The following is a 22,726-nucleotide window of genomic DNA, read 5'->3' on the forward strand; positions in this document are numbered from 1 at the left end:
AATTATCGAATCATAACTATGGCATATTACAGACATCTATACTTTACAATCCTACCAAATATTAAAGGAAGCCAAAAGATGTTTTAAAGAAGACCTTACATGAGGACAGACAAACAGATAACATTACCACATCCCTCCTAAGGACAATTAAAGGTATTCTGCTCCTTACATGAGGACAGACAGCTGGATAACATTACCATGTCCCTCCTTGCGACAATAATAGATTATCTGCTCCTTACATGAGGACAGACTGACGGATACCATTACCATGTCCTTCCTTGGGATAATAATAGATTATCTGCTCCTTACATGAGGACAGACTGACGGATACCATTACCACGTCCCTCCTTGGGACAATAATAGTTTATCTACTGCAATAGCTAACACTATGCCAGATCAATACAAAATTCTCAGACAACAAAACTATATCATCTAAAAACAATTCCCATGCCACAAATTTTAGAAACATTAAACATTACTGGAGCAATGAATGCATGTATTATCACATTAGCAGAGAAAAAACCTAAATGGGAAGACAAGATTTGAAACATTCAACAGAAATATGCAGATGGCCATTTTACTACATCTGATGCATTAAATACAAAGAATAAAATATAGCTCTGTCTTTACAGTATTTTCAAAACTGTCAGTTAAATTGTCTGATTTTTACCGGGAATATTTCAATAGCAGGCCTATTCAATGAATTTATTACCAGCATTCATGTAAATAAGGAAAAGATGTCTGATTAATTGTACCAGAATGGTGATTTATTCTTTTATAAATTGAAGTAAATTAATTGAGAGAAAAATTCTGCATATGGAACAGGGATGAATCACTAATCATTGATTGAATTGTTAAATCTTCTAACAAGTCCCAATCCAAAGTTTTAGCACAGACATCAAATTTATAAGCCTCATCAATTTGGAGTTTTGTTAGTGAGCCCTGCATTCCAAGGACTCATCAATTCCAAGTTACCATTATGACTGAGTTCTAAAAGCTCATCAATATGGAATTTACAGTTGTGACCTTTCACACCAAATGCTCATCAAGACTCTTACAAAGCTGGAATGCATAGCAACAGTTGTCCTTTAGGACACCATGAATATCTAAGCTGTTTTTCTTCTCTAATTAAAGAGAAGATCCAATTGACATTATAACCTTATATTAATGTCAAACGGGAAATAGAAACCATCAAGTAACATTGAACAGCTTTTTTTCAACTTTACTAGCTGGAGAATTGACATCAATTCAATGTTTAAGGGGTGAACAGTTTTTTTTTAAAATTTTACTAGCTGGAGAATCGACATCATTTCAATGTTTAAGGGAACATGAGATTGTAATTCAAGTCATTAGTAAGGATGTTTGGACTTCCCAAAAATCTGCTAACACTATACTGTATGCTCATATGTTAATTAAACTAAGATAAAATAAGAAACCATTTTGTTGAATCATTTCATGATATTGAGCAATAACAACAGGTTAGTTTTCCCAGATCTAATTTTTAAGCAGATAATGGGAGTTGATTGTGCAGCTACCTTCCAATGATACAAATTAAGCATACCTGAAAAAGTTATAACCACAGTCAAATTCAAATACGTGATTTCAAAATAGAATGAGCACAGAACAGTATGTAGACAGACATAAAATTCACAGGGATAAAGCTGTCACGTTGCATGAATAAGACGAAATCGTCAGTTACATTATTTTCGGCAGAATTTATGAAAACTTTCCATTTCATACAAGAACTGTAAAATACAGCTGTGAGGAGACCCAAGACAGTTATTGTGAACCAGATAGAGATAATTCTTGTGCCATTAAATATAAAAAAGGCATATAGTGAGGGACTTTTCTCTATTTTTTGGTATTCAAAGAAAAGTAGATAGTAAAAATCCAAGATGGTGGTTTTTAGTGTATGACCATGGATAGTAAAATGTAAAAAATCGTTAAAACAGCATTTTAGTACAATATTTGCCCATTTAATGGATCTAACTCATGACCTCAAGTCACAGTGATGAAATTCAGATAGATTGGTTTCCTAGTTTCAGAAGGACTTTCAAAGTAAATAGCTATGTGGAGCAAACCATGATATGACTGCAGTTGTCAACTCTGAACAGTTAGGGCAAGAGTGGACACAATATTAGTTTTTGACACAAGCGTTGGGACTTATAGTTCATTATGGACATAACAGCTGGACAAAACTGGATCAAAAGTATATAACTCGAAAACAGTAAAAATATCTAAAATTTTGAAAGAAAGATGCAGACTAAGATTTTGATAAGGAATCCAATAAAACAAAATTTCAAAACCAGATCAAAATTAAAAAGTTGATTTTTAGAGGATGACCCAATTTTGTACCCCTTTAACTCCAAAACAGTTAAAGATAAGCCCACCCTGTACAAATTTTCATAAACCTAAAATCGGATCAACAATAAGCTTTTTCAATCAATTCTAATGATAACAACTAAAAACCTCCAAAAACTATAGAAAATTGGATATGTTTTACTTGAGTTTTCATAAATAAACTAAGGTTAATGGATGCCAATGATGATGACACCAACGCAGACAGGGTGATACCATTCTGGAATTTTTTTAAGCACAAAACATCATAAAATGTGTAAAATGATTTTTTTATACTTTCAACAAGAAACCATTTATATATGTTCAGAGGAAGTACCTCCTCCATAATGAATTCATCAATCTCTTAAGATTAAATCTTCTCTCATGACTTGTTGGTATCAAAATGACTTTTAATTTGTTAAGATATCAGATGACAGCTTCCAATTTAAGCCAATCAAACAGAAGCAACAGTTGTAGAAAAACAAGTTGATCTTGCTGCATGACAGCACTGTTATATCCCTGTCATTTCTGAGTGACAGACATGCTTGCTTAAAGATGGAAAATTAAAATCTTAAGGAATTCATAACTCCAACAATCTTTATTGGATACTGGGTATTTCATAAAGACAAAACCATAATGTACATTTCATCCTGTCCTAAATTATGCATATATGAATATGATGATACTTAAAGCCCTAATAAACATTGTGTATATTGATTTGAGTGTAAGTGTAGGCAATGCCACGAGATGACACTCAGGAACATTGTGTGTTATGATTTGAGTGTAAGTGTAGGCAATGCTATGAGATGATGCTCAGGAACATCGTGTGTTATGATCTGAGTGTAAGTGTAGACAATGCTATGAGATGACACTCAGGAATATAGTGTGTTATGATTTGAGTGTAAGTGTAGGCAATGCCACAAGATGACACTCAGGAACATTGTGTGTTATGATTTGAGTGTAAGTGTAGGCAATGCTACGAGATGATACTCAGAAACATTGTGTTTAATGATTTAAGTGTAAGTGTAGGCAATGCTATGAGATGATACTCAGAAACATTGTGTGTAATGATGTGAGTGTAAGTGTTGGCAACGCTACGAGATGACACTCAGGAATATTGTGTGTAATGATATGATTTGAGTGTAACAATAGATAGTGCTGCCAAATGTCACTCCTGAATAATGTGAGTGATCATTTCGGGTCACTTCGGGCAATGCTTAAAATACATCTGAACAATGAAAAATTCTTTTAGTGTAACAATAGTCATCAAAATCAGGAGCAACAAAAGCATACGAGACATTACAAGAACCTAAGGATTTCTGCTACCAGCAAACATCCATTAATTGTTTTCACTTTTCTAATTGAATCATGATACCTCAGATATTATGTAATTTTAAAAACCCAAATTCTTTATTCAATCAAATGAGGAATCTTTAGGTAAACTGGGAACCTAGATGTTGCCACATATCACAGTTGATATCAGAATCCGTGGGGAGGGATGTTTAGAAAATACCAACTTCATCAAACACTGATTTAAATCTAGTGGAATTAATCAAATTAAAATGACAGATTCATATTCAAAGCACAATACATTTTATCCTGAAAATGATATAATTATTTCCTAGTTCTATTTATCACTGTCAGAACTACTCAGGATGTTCTATTATATTTAGAAAGAAATTTTACCAAGTAAATATTGGCCAATTTGCATGCTTAATAACAGTGTAAATATAAAATCAATCACATTATATCAGGGACAATTTCCTAGCCTTAGAGTGTTCAATGTTTTATGGTGATAGCCATGCCTTTGTTAACATGGTCAATAAGTAAGTGTTCCAAAGCACTGACTATAGTCATAATATTGCTACAATGAAGTACAAAGTAATGAGAGAAGTTTGGAAAACTTTTAGAACCTTTTTTTTTTATAATTTTAGCAATCTAATGCACAAAATTGCAAAAAAAAAATTTTTTATGTTTTTTGTTTTGTTTGTTTTTATTTGGAAGAAACTTTCATGATTGATATGACAAAATTTATCAACATATACTTAGAATTATTTGAGTCAGGACATAACAGGACAATAAACAAATCCATTAAGTCTCCAGGCAGTACCTCTCTTTCATTTCAAGGATCATTTCAGTGTTACAAGTTAAATTTCATCCAACAAAATTTTATTGAAACTACATTATTATTAAGCTGTCGCTACTGAAAAGTTAATTTGTCGAAGTAATATGCTCCCGAACATCAAAGCTCAGAATGATTTCTTCAAATTATACAGTGCAGAACAATCAAATCAAAATTGGATAGCACTTCAAAAACATTATCCTTAAAACACTTCAAATAGTTGGTTTTAATCTTAACCCTAATTTTTTTTAAAATTTAATTTATAGGATTTTTGTGCAATATAAATGCCACAAAAGCTATCAGAAACTTATTGCTTTACAGTGTGTCTTTACAATACTTTAATATTACTAAACATTACACAGCAACGACTGGATCTGTCTTCAACAGGAAACACAAGCACCAATTATAACACCTTATAGATGAAATAATTACATCACAGGTGATTAACAGGTATCCAGACAGGTGAGTCAATATTTACACACACGTAAAAGAAAAAACTGATAAACCTTTGATACCAACCAAATTCATAGTAAAAATCTGACCTCAGTGTGAATGAAGTTTCTCCTACACCTACAATGAATTCATTCATATTTACCAAACAACAAATCTCACCATAAGGTTAACTTTAGATACTTAGTGTCCTCAAGTACCCTCAGGTCAACAAGAAAAAAGCCTACCTACAATACAAACCCACCAAAATTTTATATAAATGTAACTCAAATAAGTGGTTGGCACCCTCAAGAAAAATCTGATATAATATTGATATAATATCTTAACACTGTTTTTATGAATGGCAATCAAGTTTGAGAAGATTAAGAACTTTATTGAGTCAGAGTTAGATAAAACATTGCATGTCTGGGACGCATCATGGCTTGTTATAATCCTAGTCAATTCAGTCACGTTTTGTCACTGATATCATTTCAATTCACAATACTGTTTTCAATCTTCAGAGATTTACAAACACAGAACATTGTATGAAAACACAGAAGACCTGTATTTGAGAATTAATACTACATATATCAATTAAAGTCAAGATTAATTCTTATACCTTTCATTCAAATGCAATATAATGTCAGATTAAAGAAAAAAGTTGCAATTTCTTTATTCATAATACATGTGAGAGGAAGATAAGATTTGAAAACATTTACCATTCAATAAAAGAAGGTACTAGTTTTCTTGTTATTTGTTAATTTTTTCTTTATTTTTCTGTAAAACCGAACCATAAAATAAAATGCAAAAAAAAGCCAGTGAAATCTGTAATATGGTTTATCCAGAAATTGAAAGCTTTTTGGTTATACCATACAGAAATGTATGAACAGCTGAGATGCAGTCATTGCAAAGAAAATGAAATGTAACATGTTCTTCCTATGGACATAACATATGTTTCAACTTTTCCTACATGTAAAAAAAAATATATAATGTAGGATTCTTCCTTTCTCACTCTAAACAGCCTACTTACAACATAACATATCAGTTCTTATAAGAACTTACTCCACCACAAAAAAAAAGTGAAAATAAAATGACACCACATCCTTTAATCAAGCCCTTGTTACTCTGTAACTGGATCCGACGAGGATCTTCTCTCATTTCTTTATAACATGTATAGACACTTATTCATCAACTTACTCAAGTCTTAAGCAGAAAAAGACACACACTGACCTACTTGACAGGCTTTCATTCAACATACAGCATAACCATAAAACAATTTAATGCAGAAGATCAGATACGACTTTGACTTCCATGATTAAATACCGAATATCTGTTGGCATAGACCAATTTTTTTCAGTAAAAAACGACAGATGAAGTGTTGGTCCTGTTTTAAAGATGATTACAGAATCTAATGGGTCAAAAACTCTTAAAACCAACTTAATCATGTTTTTTTTTTTCAGTCTTTTCCACAATTAGTAATGGGCATTGTATACAAACAAAAACTGCTGGTAACAAAATGGCTGCCAACTTTTTTTCAAATTTCCAACTTTAAGAGTTGTATGTTGTTATGAAGCACATTTTTTTCAATTATGATCATCGATTAGTAGTTTCTAAAATACATTTATTGATAGGAAGAATAAAAGTGACAGACAGACAGACAATGAGGAAAGTAAAAAATACATTTGTTCATTCTCTATGACAAAGTAATATATTATTATTATTGATTGAGACTGACTGCATATAAAAAGGTTCTTGATTTTATCAAAGAGTAAAATCCTAGAGACAATTTGGAAAAGAACAATGAAATAAGTACAAGAAATTCTGGAAGTTTGATTTATTCCTCATCAATATTTTACACTAGTGCAACAATATACTGTACCGTGATATATTGGGGCATTTTGCCCAACAATATGATACACAAGTGAGGTAGCTTATGATACTGATGAGATTGATATTTTTTTTAGAATATAAATGTGCTGTATCACTTATTCATTAATACATTGTTAAATATTGAATTTGAAAAAAAGCAATCTTTGTTTTTATGCTGTGTGCAAAACTTGTGTTCTGCGTTATTTATTTTTATTAATGTAAGCGGCCTTAATCGAAAAAATAGAAACCAGCATAGAACTAGAGCCACAACCTAATAGGTATTTGGTCACAATACATATTGTCATTTGTCCACAATATCGCAATACATATAGTTTGGGGTTCAGATATATCTTTGCAGCCCTAACTAATTCTAAGATAATCTGCATAAAACTGACTTCTAGTAAAATCTACCCATGTTCTGACAATGTAATTAAAGTAAACCAAACAATTTCCATTTTCCAGGAGCAGCAGTGACTGAATTATACATCCTCCATCAATTCTCCAAAAGTTAAAATTTGTATCATACTCCTTACACTTTCCATTTGATAATGAGTTGAAGCAATTACTTATTAAATCTACGTTTTGGAGTTAAAACTATTAAAATAAATCCAATATAATGCAGAAAAATTCACCAGCAATAAATAGCTGTAAATGTGTATAATTCCTACAGTCTAATGTCATGCCAGGGTACTAGCAAGAATCCAGAATATGACCATCATATCCAAATTGTCACATCTAGAACTGAAATTTGAATGTTGAATTACTGATTGATTGATTGATTGATTGACTATAACATAATGTCCAATGGCATGCACTCCATGCATTTCAAGGCTGGCAACATTTTAATTCAAACCCTAATGTAAATCAAACTACCAGACTAAGCAGATTTTTAACATGTTATCTTAAACAGTGGTAAATGGCATACAGACTCCAACAAGTCACAAAGTTGTAGGTTTCTGCTTGGGACTATGAATGTATCCACAAACTACTATGTTTGTGGTAAGTAAGCAATTGGTAGATCCAAGGTATGACAGTGGCAACATCCCCTTCTTTTTAAAATTTTTGTTGATTTTGGGTATTATTAGGGCAACAATGACCTGGTACCTCATTCAATACATGTATATCTGGATCTTCACCTGTAAGCTTTTTTATAAGGTTGGTTTATAGACAGATGAATACTAATTAAAAATCTAATGATAAGAAGCAGAAATAAGACATCTATTGACTATAAAATGGTTTGATGATGAAAGTTTTGTGTTATTTTTTCTCAACAATTATAAGGTATTACAAGTATCTCAAATCTAGACTGAACACTTAAAGCAGCTCAGAAATACATGTATCTCAATTCTAAACCAAACACCTTAACATGTTCAGTACTACACATATCTCAAATCTAAACTGAACACTTAAACCAGCTTGGTACTACATGTATCTGAAATCAAGACTGAACATTTAAACCAACTCAGTACTTCATGTACCTGAAATCAAGACTGAACACTGAAACCAGCTTGGTACTACATGTATCTGAAATCAAGACTGAACATTTAAACCAACTCAGTACTACATGTACCTGAAATCTAGACTGAACACTTAAACCAGCTTGGTACTACATGTATCTGAAATCAAGACTGAACACTTAAACCAACTCAGTACTACATGTACCTGAAATCAAGACTGAACACTTAAACCAGCTTGGTACTACATGTACCTGAAATCTAGACTGAACACTTAAACCAGCTTGGTACTACATGTACCTGAAATCTAGACTGAACACTTAAACCAGCTTGGTACTATAAGTATCTCAAATCTAGACTGAACACTTCAACCAGCTTGGTACTACAAGTATCTCAAATCTAGACTGAACACTTCAACCAGCCTGATAATACATGTTTAAAATGTAGACTGAACACTTGAACCAGCTTGGTAATATCTGTATAGACTGAACATTTTAAAGCTACATGTATCTCAAATATAGACTGCACACTTTAACCTATTAACCTACATGTATCTCAAATATAATGTGCCTTTGCAGTATCTAAGCCAACATTTGACCTAATAAAGATTGACCAAGTGAGTGTTTTTTTTTCCTGATCTGTTTCTGTTTCAGTCAAGCATGTACCATCAACACAATACACCAGGTATAGTATTTCAAGTGTTCTTTCTTTGATATGAAGGAATCACAGCACTAAACATATAAAATACACTCATACATGTATATGTTAATAGTAACTAAGGGAACCATGTAAGGTCAATGATATCATGTTACTTACGCATCATCACTATGAACTTCACAATCAAAGAAGATGAAGTTGGTGGTCACAAACAGAGTATTGTTGATGACAACTGAAAGGTTCATGTTGATATAATCTGAAAAAAGATTAAAATCAAAATAAATATTCAAGTTTTACCTGAGCGTCAGATGTTCATTATTGAAATTCTTTTTCTGTTTCATTTATAAAATGACAAGTTTTATAAGACAGACAGACAGAGACACAAGACAACATATCTATGTTATACTTAGTTTACTTAGATGATACAGACATTCTAATGTTCTCAATTGACTGGGAACAGTTGAAGGAGACCCTTCTTTTGTGGTTTCTTGCATTGGAAGAGTTAACACATTAACAGAATTTTTTTTACCACCAACCAATGAGGTCTCTATTAGGAGAAGTACATATAAAGTATCAATGATAGTAATAAAACTTCATCAAAAATCAACAAGACACAGCAAGTTTAGAAATGAGTTACATATAAGATATCTCTCAGTAACATAACTCCATATAATGAAAGCAAGCCTTATAAGTGAGCAAGCATTCATCTCATAGATTTATCTTATTTATACAGAAATGGCATTGGTGTACCAATAACTTGGCTATTATTGATAATTTGCTACTAATTGTCCATGGAAGTCAACAAACAATAAGACATTACTCCCTTCATGTCACAAACAGAGAAAGGAAAAATTAAATCAAAGTGCTGATAGCACTGGCAGTTTTTGATTCTTGTGAAAATTGTAGCATGAACAAAATTCAAATATTATATGATGTTAAATAAAATTGTGATCATACATTGCATTTAAAATACTATGAAGAACTGTCCTTTTTTAATATGTATAAACTGAAAGCTAATCTATACTACTGATTCAACTTCACACACATTTACAATTTTTGTTCCACTTCACCTTTTTCCCCAATTTTAAATATAGAAAAACGTTTACGTGCATTTACATTCAAAAGTTATATTAACAGAGTATTTATCCTACATAACGATTAAATTTAAATAAAACCAATATCAGCTGAAGAAATAATTTCCGTAACACAAGATTTTCAAAAACTAGACACTTTAATCAATTTGAATTTTCCTGCAGTCCCTCAAATCTTGAGTTGATATGAAGACTAGATCTTAACTTTATTTGTATGAATAACAGAATATTATTGAGCTGATATATTGCAAGAAGTATGTTTACTTGTTATAAAAGAGGTATTGAATGATATAAAAGGAATTACATCTGGACTATATTTGTGTAGTGTTCAGAAATAGTAGGGAAGTTCCAGTGATTGACCGGTGACATAAGGTATTTTGATCCTAAAGGATCAAAAACCCCAAAATAATCCCAGAGACAAAATCTCTTGCTTAAGTAGTAATAAAAATTGAGTTTTAACACATCCATCTGAAGATGTTAAAAGAAACTAAGTCCATACTATTGACTTACATCATTTACATACATGTATTTAACCATAATGTTTTATCTGAAGACAACATGAAAAAAACTTTTTTAACTAAAACAATTTTATCCATGGCAACCTTTCAAGAAAAACTTCTAATGTTTGATTTACCACTTCCCTATTATAAAACTTAAAGAAGAATACCTACAATAAACGTGTTGTTGTCTTATGCTTCATTAAGATTCAATTTGGCACTTTTCATGTACATGCACTTTAAACTAGTAACAAGTTCAAAAACTGCATAAAGCTAGAGCTTTTAATACCCCTGCCAATATGTGTATGATGTTAAAAAAGGAAAAGATCACATGATTTTCATCATTTCCCTCAGGGTGATACATCCACATATCTAAGTCCATTGAGATATAGCCAAGACGAATGATCAAGAAGAACTCATGGTGATACAACCACATATCAAAGCCCATTGTCAAAAGACATGAAAGATATAGCCAAGATGAAGGACAAAGAAGAAATGGTGATATACCCACATATCTAAGCCCACTGTCAAAAGACATGAAAGATATAGCCAAGATGAAGGATCAAGAAGAAATGGTGACACATCCACATATCTAAGCCCATTGTGATAAAGCCAAGACGAATGATCAAGAAGAACTCATGGTGATACATCCACATATCTAAGCCCATTGTGATATAGCGAAGACGGAGTATCAAGAAGAACTCATGGAGATACAACCACATATCTAAGCCCATTGTGATGTAGCCAAGACGAATGATCAAGAAGAACTCATGGTGATAAATCCACACATCTAAGCCCATTGTGATATAGCCAAGACAAAAGATCATGAAGAATGAAAAAAAAAAGAAAGTGCATGTTATGTCCACTTCAAAGATAACAGAAATTTAATGAAAGATTCCAATACTGCTAAAGGCATCAGCTACATATGCTCCAGGGAGACAATACACTTAACCCCTCTTCCAAACAAAACTAAAATTCATAATGACATATACAAAAGTTTAAATCAGAATTCTATAATCCATTTATATTTCTCATAATGATGCAACTAAGTCCCTAAAAAACATGCAAAGTCCTAGGAAGTGTAGAAAACTATCAGTATGGAATAATACTGCATAATTCACAGGCACTAGAATTAAACTTTAGTGAGAATTATGCAATGAAATTCCCAAAGTACAGCACCAAATCTACTTCATGGTTTTTATTTATCATTTATAACCAGCTGAAATAGAATTTTGTGCTGATTATGTAATTCATTACAATACTTTGACATGTTTTTTAACTTCCTTCATTTAAAGCCTGAATAAGGCTTCATACAGGAATACAGTATTATAATACAATTCCCTTGACATCACAAGTTTTTTCTCCAAAGAAAGGAACATATATTTATCATGACACATTAAGATCAACTAATATAGTATTAGGTATCATTATATTTTTATAACTGTCTAACAATAATTGTATAACAGTCTTTATGACATTACATAATTAACAATAAAACTATAAACACAACAACAAAAGGGTCATTCAAAATCAGAGGGGTTAATATTCAGGACAAACTGTATACACCATAGGTTGTCTTCAATGAAGGCACTCAAGACAAGGCATTATCACAACAGTATGTCAAAGATTTCTTTAGAAAAACAATATACTTATGTGTTGAGTACAGTGTACCACTGTTTATATCATATATTCTATGTAAAAATGATCTGCAGAAAAAAACAGGAGTTTGTATCTAGATTCTGGTTAACTCTGTAATATTATTGATATCGCAGTCTTAAAGAGCAAAAAAAAAGAGTGATGTTTCTACATGATAATAGTAAACCTGTCATCACACTTGATGGTGAAGATGTAACACTGATGTGGTCACATCTTATAGTAATGCCAGATATATGTGGCAAGGACTAGATTTCCAATCAAATGTTTGTTTTGCACTTTATTTTTTTTCTTTATATTTATTCTTCTTCTTTTTTCTATAGAAACATAACTAATTTGAGCTTAAAGAAATATAGACATGATGTTTAATGCAAGATTAAAGAAAGTGGAAGATTGGACAAGTTGGCAACAGTCAAGGGATTATTTAGTTTAATAAAAAAAATATTTTTTCTATATTGGCAGAATGAAAAATCTTCAGCATTTGAGAAAACATGATTACAGCAGATCATAAAATGTGGAATAGAATTTTTTAAATTATCATGAAATCTACAAAATAGAATTTGAAATATGAGAAATGCATTACATCCATTATAAAACAACACTCACGCCCAAAATCCTTGAGAGTTCATTTGCTTTTCTGCTACTAATTTTATCTCACTTTAATCAAAATGTTAAAGAGCAAGTTTGCATCATGGGTAAATTAAGTTAATATTGTAACAAGGTGCAAGCACTTGCACGTGGTAAAAGAAAACAGAAAAAAAATGCCAACAGAACCAAGGAATTCACTAAAAAAACTATTATTGAGTGCAATGTGGTAACCATGTCTGATTGTGATTATGTAATGCTGTCAACGGAATGACGAATATCCAAATTTAAGTCATTTTCCCACAGAACATAGCACTAACAATACAAAAAAAAAACATTTAAAGCATCCTATGGAAGATACATGATATCAAAACAATAAAAACTATACAGGAACATTCTTCAAAAATAAATTACACCATAGATGTCAAAATATGAAATTAAAATGGATTTTTTTTTTTGCAGACTTTGAAGTGGTTGGCATAACGAAGAATGTCATGGTAATCCATATCACTAACAAAAGATGGAAATCATGTGACTTAGATTCCATGGAAATATACTTTTATGAGATGAGTGTTGACAGCTATGCTTCAAACAGTAATCAAAACCTAGATGATCAGAGGATATATTCCTCGTTACAGAGATACTTTGAACACTCTTTGCCTCAGGAGATCTATCTTCTATATGGTTGAAAAATACTGCCATTTCTCATACAAAGCAGAATATTTCTGACATCTTAGTTGGTCTTTATGAATGAACATTGAACAAGATGTTAGATATTGTAACTTGTGGGAATGTTTGACACTTAACTTCAAAACATTCCACCACCCCAAACAAATATGTAGACAAGATATTATCTCCCTTTGTCAGAGAGGGATACACCCATTGTCTAACTGCATACATGTACAATCTTAAATCAACTAATTACAATTGCTTAATCATTTATATGTCATATATTGGCTTTGATTTAAAGTTTTATGTTTCAGAAAACAAGATATTATTTTACCACAAATATTTTGTACTTGACAGAGTTCATATCGTAAGTACATTTGGCTTTTGTAAAATTACCTTGGGTATTTTTTACCCAAAAAAGTTATGAATTCAAAAATTAGATTACCTTTACTGTCGACATTTTATCCTATTAATATGATTATTACAAATAATTCAAATTTTATTTAAAATATAGCTATGACCTTTGACATTTAGCCAGTCAACAATGATACAACCTATAAAAATTAACTCCTCACATCTTAACTAAAATGTATGGATTGGGTAGACTCAATAACTATTTGGTAAAGAGGTTAGCCAAAACTTTTAAGTAAAGAGTTATTGTATCATAACTTAGGTTCTCATTTCTAACCATTCAATAATATTAATTTAGCCAAATGTAAAATGCAAACTGTCAAAAAAAAACTACCAGTAGATCTGATATATATTAGACCACTTATAGGGTTACTTCTAGCAATTTAAAAATTGTCAGGATTAGCCCTCTTCTTTACAGAATATCCTAAGGCCATTGTTTTCAGTGGAATTTTATCAAACTGAATTTACAAGCTTGGATTATTCTATTCAATCAAAGTCACTCCCACGACATGATATATCGGTAAATTTGTTAAACAAAAATTACAGGAAAGTACATTTATGAATTTGGCCAAGCTATCTATTGCCTATTACAATGTAGTAATTTGAACTGTTGAAACCTTCACAATCTGTCAATCAGCACTCATAAATATTATTGATCAATGGTTACAAGAGTTGCAAAATGGTAATATTAACCTAGCTGTACTTGTAAATTAAAAAAAAACGGCCTTAGTGGATCATGATATTCCATGTAGAAAACTGAAGATGTATCAATTTTGTGACAAGTCTGTAAATTTCCTAAAATCTTATTTAAGTGAAAGAACACAACAAGTAAACATCCACGATGTCTCATCAGAGAAGACAAATTAAACATGGTGTTCCTCAAGGTTGAATTCTTGGGCCTCTGCTATTTGTATTATTCATCAATGACTTATCCCTAATAGCTGTAAAACTGACTTATATGCAAATGACACTACTTTGCATATAACAGGGAGAAATACCAATGACTTGCAGAGAGAAATGCAAAATGAGTTATTTAATATAGAAAAGTAGTGTAAGAATAATAACATGTACATTAATTCAAACAAAACTAAACTTATGTTAATTGGGACAAGACAAAGATTGTTATCACTAACTTGTCAACCAGAACTGAAAATTCTATCAGATGTAAAACAAGTCATAATGCAAAACACTACTTGGTGTAAAAATTGACAACTGTCTAACATGAAGAGAACCCAATTTGTAAAAAAAAGCTGTCTTCTAGAATTTATTTACTGTCAAAAATAAATTACTTTCCTAGTATAAAAACAAGGAAAACTTTCTATAATGGTTACATAGTACCTCTGATAGATTACTGTTGTATTGTATGGGGTCGATGTAGTAATGTGAAGTTGAATAGAATATTGAAACTAAAGAAGAAAGCAGCTAGATTGATACTAAATGCTGACTATATGTCATTATACGTCACCCTCTGCCCCATTATTCAGACAACTTGGTATTATAAATGTTGATCATAGGATTAAATATCATAAATATTTGCTTAAGCATAAAATAGGTAAAGGTCTGGCTCCAAAATATCTTATAGATAAGTTCAACTATGCTTCTACAAATCACACTTACTTGATGAGAAGCAAAAAAACCAAAATGTTTGTAGTCCAAAAACCCAAAATTGAACTTTACAGAAAATCTTTTGAATATTCTGGTTCAATTTTATGGAATTAATTACCCAGTACATTATGTAATATTTCAAAGACAAATTGCTTTAAACATAAAATCAAGCAGAATTGGAGTGACAAGTGATTTATTAACCAATACAGCTGTGTCTATGTATTTTATAACAATAATACATACTTGTATTAGTAACTTTTCTTTCGTTTGTTTTTTGTTTTGTTTTTCTTGTACTATTTTGACATGTTTGTAAACAGACTTATGTGTATATAATTTCTGACTCCATTTGTGTTGCACGAGTTCCTCGGGGAAGTTCTTGTAAACTTACTGTGTTACCCTCTCAAAATACAATGTATTATTTGTAGTAGTAGTTGTAGTACTTTCATAGAACTACCCAATAATTGTAAATCATGGTTATATACTTCTTGGAGCACAGCTAAAATCATTTCAAAAAATATCAACAAGGTTTCAAATAGCTCTTACTGCTCTAGAATCTCTTGACATCTATCTGTTCTATTGACTACACAATTTATATGTAATAAGCAATGAAGAAATTGATTAATGAATACAACTCAATATTTTTCTTTATAAAATAACATTTCACTTTTTAACCAGGTAATGACAATGTTAAGCCCTTAAAAGCCGTATGTTAATATCAGCATTAACAAATAAGGAAGAGCCCAAACTCTTCGTCACACATTCTCTGCACCTCTAACAATAGATAAGTTTCATTAAAGACTTTTAATTAAAAATCCCAAATACCAGTTAGTAATCTAGACTTCTAATTTCTTGTATTCTTTGTCATAAATTCTTTTGTCAATGACCCGAATTTAATCCTATGAATCCCACTAGGAGGAAATGCAATCAATTTCACTAGTTTTAACTCTTAACAGATTAGGGTAATGAAAAAACTTTGTCTTAAACCTCTCCTGAATCAATGATTTTATTTAATATATAAGACCAAAACCCTAATATTCTAATAATTATGTCTGCAGATATAGCAATAAAGTGGAATATAGAAATACCTTTACCTCTAGGTCACTCAAGGTCAGGATGCAGGTGGAATCAAATAGTACTTATTTTTTCATTACATTTAGATTTCTACTTATGTAGATTCCTTATTGGAATCTAACTGATGCTTGGATGGCACTTGTCACTACACATTAACACACAATTAAACCAATGAAATGCTATAAACTAAGCAACAGTAAAAGGTTAAAATTGATCATGGATAATGTTGACATAAAGGACATCTTTCTATCTGTTTTACCATGACACTACAAATGAAGGACCCATTCTTAGTTAAGTACAGGAAGACACCTTCCAAGAGACTACACTCATATTACAGTTTTTGGTCAGATCTCTATCAAAATACACCAGGTTTAAGTCATACTTCATTTCAAGGGTCAGATAACATCAAAACTCAAGATGGTTTTTAAATTATTACAAAAATACTATTTAAGAATTGTAAAAAAAAACTATTCAACAGTCAACCCAAAAACAAAAGCCAGTGGATAAACTTATAAAGGGGTTAGAGGAAGTTAACCATTGTGACAGGAAAATATAGTACTTAGTTTTCCTGAACAGAAGTCTGGCATTGATGACATTGTTTATTGTATGATACAAGGACCCTGACTAATACTAGACAGATACACATCGAACTTGAAATAATCACTGGATAACTACATCTATGGACACCAGATAAGACTGATAAAATATTGTTCATTGGAAGAGAAAAAAAAAACAGGAAAATTAAACAAATGGTGCACTTCCCTCTATTGTAATAAGTTATAAATTAATACGATATACTGATCAGTGTTACCAGCAGTTATAGTTCTCACTGGTTTCTTGTAAATATACCAAAATCTTTTATTGAATGCAGACTAAGCGCATGTCTGTAACAGAAATTTGTGAAGGGGAGGGGGTTACATCAACTCACGAATCTAGACTTTAATAGTCAGACTTCAATCTATCAATCTAAATGCCAAGTTTAATAGTGCTTGTTGGTTTCAAAGGGGGTTCATCAGAACCCCTCGAACCCTTCCCCCCTGGCCATGAAGTGTTAGCAATGTCAGGGGTCAATGAACATCAATGGCTCAAAATCATTCTGTCGAAAATGATTGTGTTTAACTTTTAATGCCCCTGCACAGGGGGTATTCTATGATGTCTCCCATTACTCCTTGGTAATAACCAATAATTTTGCATTGCATCATCAAAAGTCACAAATAGCTCCATCCCTCATAGGCAAAGCCTAAGTCATATATCTATGATTGTACATTTACTGGCAGCTACTCTTGGTTTCTTACCTTGATCAACAGGGAATTGTGGGATAGTGTTTGGTGGTGGTGTTTCACATGTAACAGTATTAGATGATGTTCTGTTAGCCTTGGTGTGAAGGATAGTCCTGCCTGCAGAAAACTGACACTTGAATGGTCCTGCACTCATTGGTAGGTTGGAGATGTTCAATGTCAACTGAAATTACATGGTAACATTTATCAATTAAAAACCATTTGTAAGTAGTTAACATGTGATAATTGTATCTGGTATTATCGGTTATATGCTGTGTTGTATATTTTTCACCATAAATGCCTACAACTATTTCAATAGAAACACTATTCACCCACTTTAGCAAAATATTTCAAGGATAACAAATACTTTATGTGCAGACAAACATATTCATGTACTACTTAATTCACATACATGTTTTTTTTTATTATTTGATAAATGTAACAGGAGACACTTTCAAAGCAGAGACAAAACAGCATAAAATGTAGACTATTTCAATTGTTGAATTCTTAAAATACCTCAAATTAGGTCATGTTAGAATTATGAAGCAGTACATATTGAAATGCTCTAATAATCATTTCTCCATTAGTTCTTATTCCTTACAACTTTGCTTATCTCAATTAATACTGCATGTTTACTGATAATATCTTTATATCAAGAATTCAGTGTCTGGTTTCATAAAAAATCTCAATTTGAGATTCTCCTCCAATCCTTCAAATTTACACAAATCAGATCACTTGAAATTGAAAATTTAAAGAACAGGCACTTAGGAGCCTGAATCGCCCATCTGGTTGAATTTTGCCTTTCAAAGGCAATAAACTTAACAAGAAGTTGTCCAACAATTTTCACTCAAGAAGTCTTTGGTAGGGCTTATCATAAGGATCTTTTCAACAAATGAAAGTTTCTTTTTATCTATCACTGTTTTCAAGATATTGACTGAAAACTTTATAAAAAAAAAAAAAAAAAAAAAAAAAAAAGTCATGTTTCCCCTTTCAAAGGAAATAACTATTACAAGGAGTCAGGTCTCACTAACCACCTCCGGGACAAATGGACCCCCCACCCCCCACCCCCACCTATGTAGTACCAAAAACACACTGAACATAGAAATATGCATTGTAAGTGCATTATTTCTGTGTGTATTCTGATCAAAAGTAGTTAAAATAAAGCTGAGAATGTGTACTTTAAAATCATATCTGTAATTTACTACAAAAGTGTATGAATATTGCTTATATGTGTGAGTAATTTGCCTCCATGATGTCTGTTAGCAGAAAAGGTAAAACTGTGGATTTTCAGTATTATTTATTCAAGTAAATTTTGTGAAGAATTTCTACGGTCATCATACCATTAGAATAATGATTTTGAAAGCCTTATTTTCCAAGCTTCGCAATGGTACGCAACTTTTTGGTGTCATTTGTCCTGGGAATTCACAGTGAAACATTGAAAATTACTTGTTTAACATGTAAAGTAATGGAAACTTTAGAAGTGGTTAGTGAGACCTCATCTGACAACTATTATCCCTAAGGACTTAAGTAGTCCTAATAATAAGGATCATTTCAGCTATTGAAAGAATTTGGCTTAACCTTATGGTTTTGGAGTTATGTGCGAAAAACTACTGTCTGACCCATACACTGTATTTCTATTTTTAGTAACTGCTACCATGTTTTTTGACGGATCAATAATCCACATATCAGTTCTATGCAGGTTACACCAAAAAACATTCGTACCAAGTTTGGTTTCAATTGATCAAATAATGTCAGATTTTTGAAAGAAATGACATTAAAAATAGTAAAAATCGTTGAAAAAGGGCAATAACCCCAACATGGCTTAATGGATTAAAACTAAAATTTGACCTGAGATAGATCTCATCATGCTTAACACTTTTACCCAGTCAGAATTTAGTTAAACCTAACAGTTTTGGAGATGTATATGAAAACTACTGTCTGACACCTACGTTCTATTTTTAGTAACGGTGGCCATGTTTTATCGACGAATCAACTATTCCCACATCAGTTCTATACAGGATACCCCAAGGAACATTCATACTATGTTTGGTTTCAATTGGTCAAGTATTGTCAGAGGAGAAGATTTTTGAAAGAAATAAAATTAAAAATAGCAAAAATCGTTGAAAAAGTGCAATAACTCCAACATGGCTTAATGCATTAAAACTAAAATTTGACCAACGATAGATCTCATCATGCTGAACACTTCTACCCCATGTCAGAGTTAAGTTAAACCTAACAGTTTTGTTGATATATTTGAATACCACTGTCTGACCCTATGTTATATTTTTAGTAATGGCGGCCATGTTTTATCGACAAATCAACCATCCCCACATCAGTTCTATACAGGATATTCCAAGGAACATTCATACAAAGTTTGGTTTCAATTGGTCAAGTAGTGTCAGAGGAGAAGATTTTTGAAAGAAATAACATTAAAAATAGCAAAAATTGTTGAAAAAAGGCAATAACTCCAACATGGCTTAATGGATTAAAACTAAAATTTGACCAGAGATAGATCTCATCATGCTGAACACTTTTACCAGGTCAGAATTTAGTTAAACCTAACAGTTTTGGAGATGTATGTGAAATCTACTGTCTGACACCTATGTTCTATTTTTAGCGGCCATGTTTTTCGATGAATCAAAAATCCCCATATCAGTTCAATGCAGAATACCCCAAGGAACATTTAAACTAAGTTTGGTTCTAATCAGTCCAGTAGTTTCAGAGGAGAAGAGTTTTGTATAATTGTTAACAACGAAGACGGACGACAACGACGACAGACGCCAAGTGATGGCAATAGCTCACATGGCCTTTGGCCAGGTGAGCTAAAAACGGAGGATCTGAGGAAATTCTCAAATTGAGACTCGAGGCGGCCAGAAGTGTAAGGCATAAGCCAACCACAAGCATGGTAAAGACTAATAGGAAACTAGCATTTACAGATGACAACCACATGTTGAACGGTAAATAGCATGTGACGAAATAACAGAAATTCCAATATTTATCTTGAAATGACTACAAAAAAATAAGTTTTTAAAGTTTATTCTCAATATGAGCATTTAAAAGACTGACACAAACATCCGATTTTGTTTGCTGAAGTAAAAAAAAATGACCAACATGGACTGTCAAAATTTCTGGAGCCTGATATTAAACATACTTTTGAGAACAAATTATAGCTCTCTCTGTAACCACGGACCTTTAATCAAACATGTCTCTATTGGGCTAAATGTTACCACTGTCATATGAAACTAATTGGAAATCTGAGCCTGAAGATCTTCTGTCTGTCTCAGCAACATTTATCATCAGTATGTCACTGTAGATATTGTATTGTGACAGAAACTTTGATGCATTACTGCCCTTATAGGAATTACAGGACCCTAAATCTACTTCTCATGCAAGTAACATTCTTGGTATTTCATCAATGACATATTTTACCATATTTTGCTTGCATAACTTGACAATCGTGAGAACCTTAGGAAAATAATTTGTTTGTTTGACAGACCAATTATACACTAGTAAATAATCTCATCCTTTATAAGGCATCCCTATCTCACCTAATGTGACCCTAATGTGACCCTCTTGCTATCGTGTACTTCACGTATTTCCCTGTGACTAAGACACCATTCCTTACAGCATCATTTCTTCACATTTGTTTTTTATCTCGTTAATCATAATTTAGTATAAAACCATGTATCAAATATGTACAGCGAGTGTGTAATTTAATGCATTACTAAGGCCTAAATTACATTGCCAATTTGCATGCTTCTTACAATTCCATTTCCTTAAACTGTCGATCCAATCTGAAACAACCCGTCTCTCCTTACAGATTCTCTCAAACAGCAATTTACAAATATGGAAACCAGTTGATTCACAGGAAGTTACTGATTTCAACTGTCCAGATTTACTGTGATAGGGACTTATTTCCATAAACAGATAGTCTCAGTATTTCAACACATATACAATGAAGTTGGAACTTTTTTTTTTCAAACAAATTGGATTTTGAAATTGTGTAATTTGAATACTGCCGACAAAGATCTTATTGGGATTCTGATTAAATTAACAACAGACTCTGACAAGCGCTTTCATTTGGAATTGATATTTGACAATTTGTCAAATCATAAAATAATTCTTAGTCTTGACATGCAGTGACTTTATATTTGGTTCAAGTATCCATAGAAACCCATGAAGTTCTCCCACAATGGAAGAACATTACAACAGAAAACATACATATAAAGATCTGAGGCTAAAGTGCCTTTAAGTCCACTGATAAAGGCAGTGACACAGAAGCCATGTGATAAAACAATCTCCTCCAGAAACAAAACTTAAATTTTAAAACTTGGTTGGTACAATTTTGTTAAGGATGAAAAGAAAGCTGTGCACTCTAAGGAATTTCAATTCTTCAAATGATTAATTTGTATTATTATGTAGAGATAATACACTTACATCACATTATCGTCCATGTTAAGCATAGCCCTTAGCCCTATCCTTCCTTTGGGAACAGGTGCATGACCCCTATGCCCTATCCTTCCTTTGGGAACAGGTACATGGACCCTCTGCCCTACAAAACAGCCCATGGGGAACAGGTACATACAGTTGTAAACCCTTAGCTGTATCCAACAGCCCAAGGGGGACTGATTGTATATTAGTTACCCCTTAGTTCTTCCCTACAGCCACGGGGAAGTGATCATACATTGGTAACCTCTTAGCTATACACTACAACCACAGGGAAGAGATCGTACATTGGTAACCTCTCAGCTCTACACTACAGCCGTGGGGAAGAGATCATACATTGGTTACCTCTCAGCTCTACACTACAGCCGTGGGGAAGAGATCATACATTGGTTACCTCTTAGCTCTACACTACAGTCGTGGGGAAGAGATCATACATTGGTAACCTCTTAGCCCTACACTACAGCCGTGGGGAAGAGATCATACATTGGTAACCTCTTAGCTCTACACTACAGCCGCGGGGAAGAGATCATACATTGGTAACCTCTCAGCTCTA

The 22,726-nt window shown here is 32.3% G+C and overlaps 1 protein-coding gene across 3 annotated transcripts in view; it reads right to left on the reverse strand.

Moving 5' to 3' along the window:
* Positions 1-22,726, reverse strand: part of LOC148626796 (plexin-A2-like) — a 100,815-nt gene that overhangs the window by 32,863 nt on the left and 45,226 nt on the right. For all 3 annotated transcript variants that reach the window (XM_088592151.1, XM_088591980.1, XM_088592070.1), the window contains exons 7-8: positions 17,746-17,911; positions 9,028-9,124 (exon numbers count right to left, since the gene is read on the reverse strand). In XM_088592151.1, the coding sequence (XP_088448277.1) occupies positions 9,028-9,124; positions 17,746-17,911 (263 nt within the window). The remainder of the gene's footprint in view (positions 1-9,027; positions 9,125-17,745; positions 17,912-22,726) is intronic.

The sequence above is a fragment of the Perna viridis genome, chromosome 1, assembly GCF_037379345.1.
Source record: "Perna viridis isolate PV_CMFRI_1.1 ecotype Kerala chromosome 1, ASM3737934v1, whole genome shotgun sequence".
NCBI classification, from domain to species: Eukaryota; Metazoa; Mollusca; class Bivalvia; order Mytilida; family Mytilidae; genus Perna; species Perna viridis.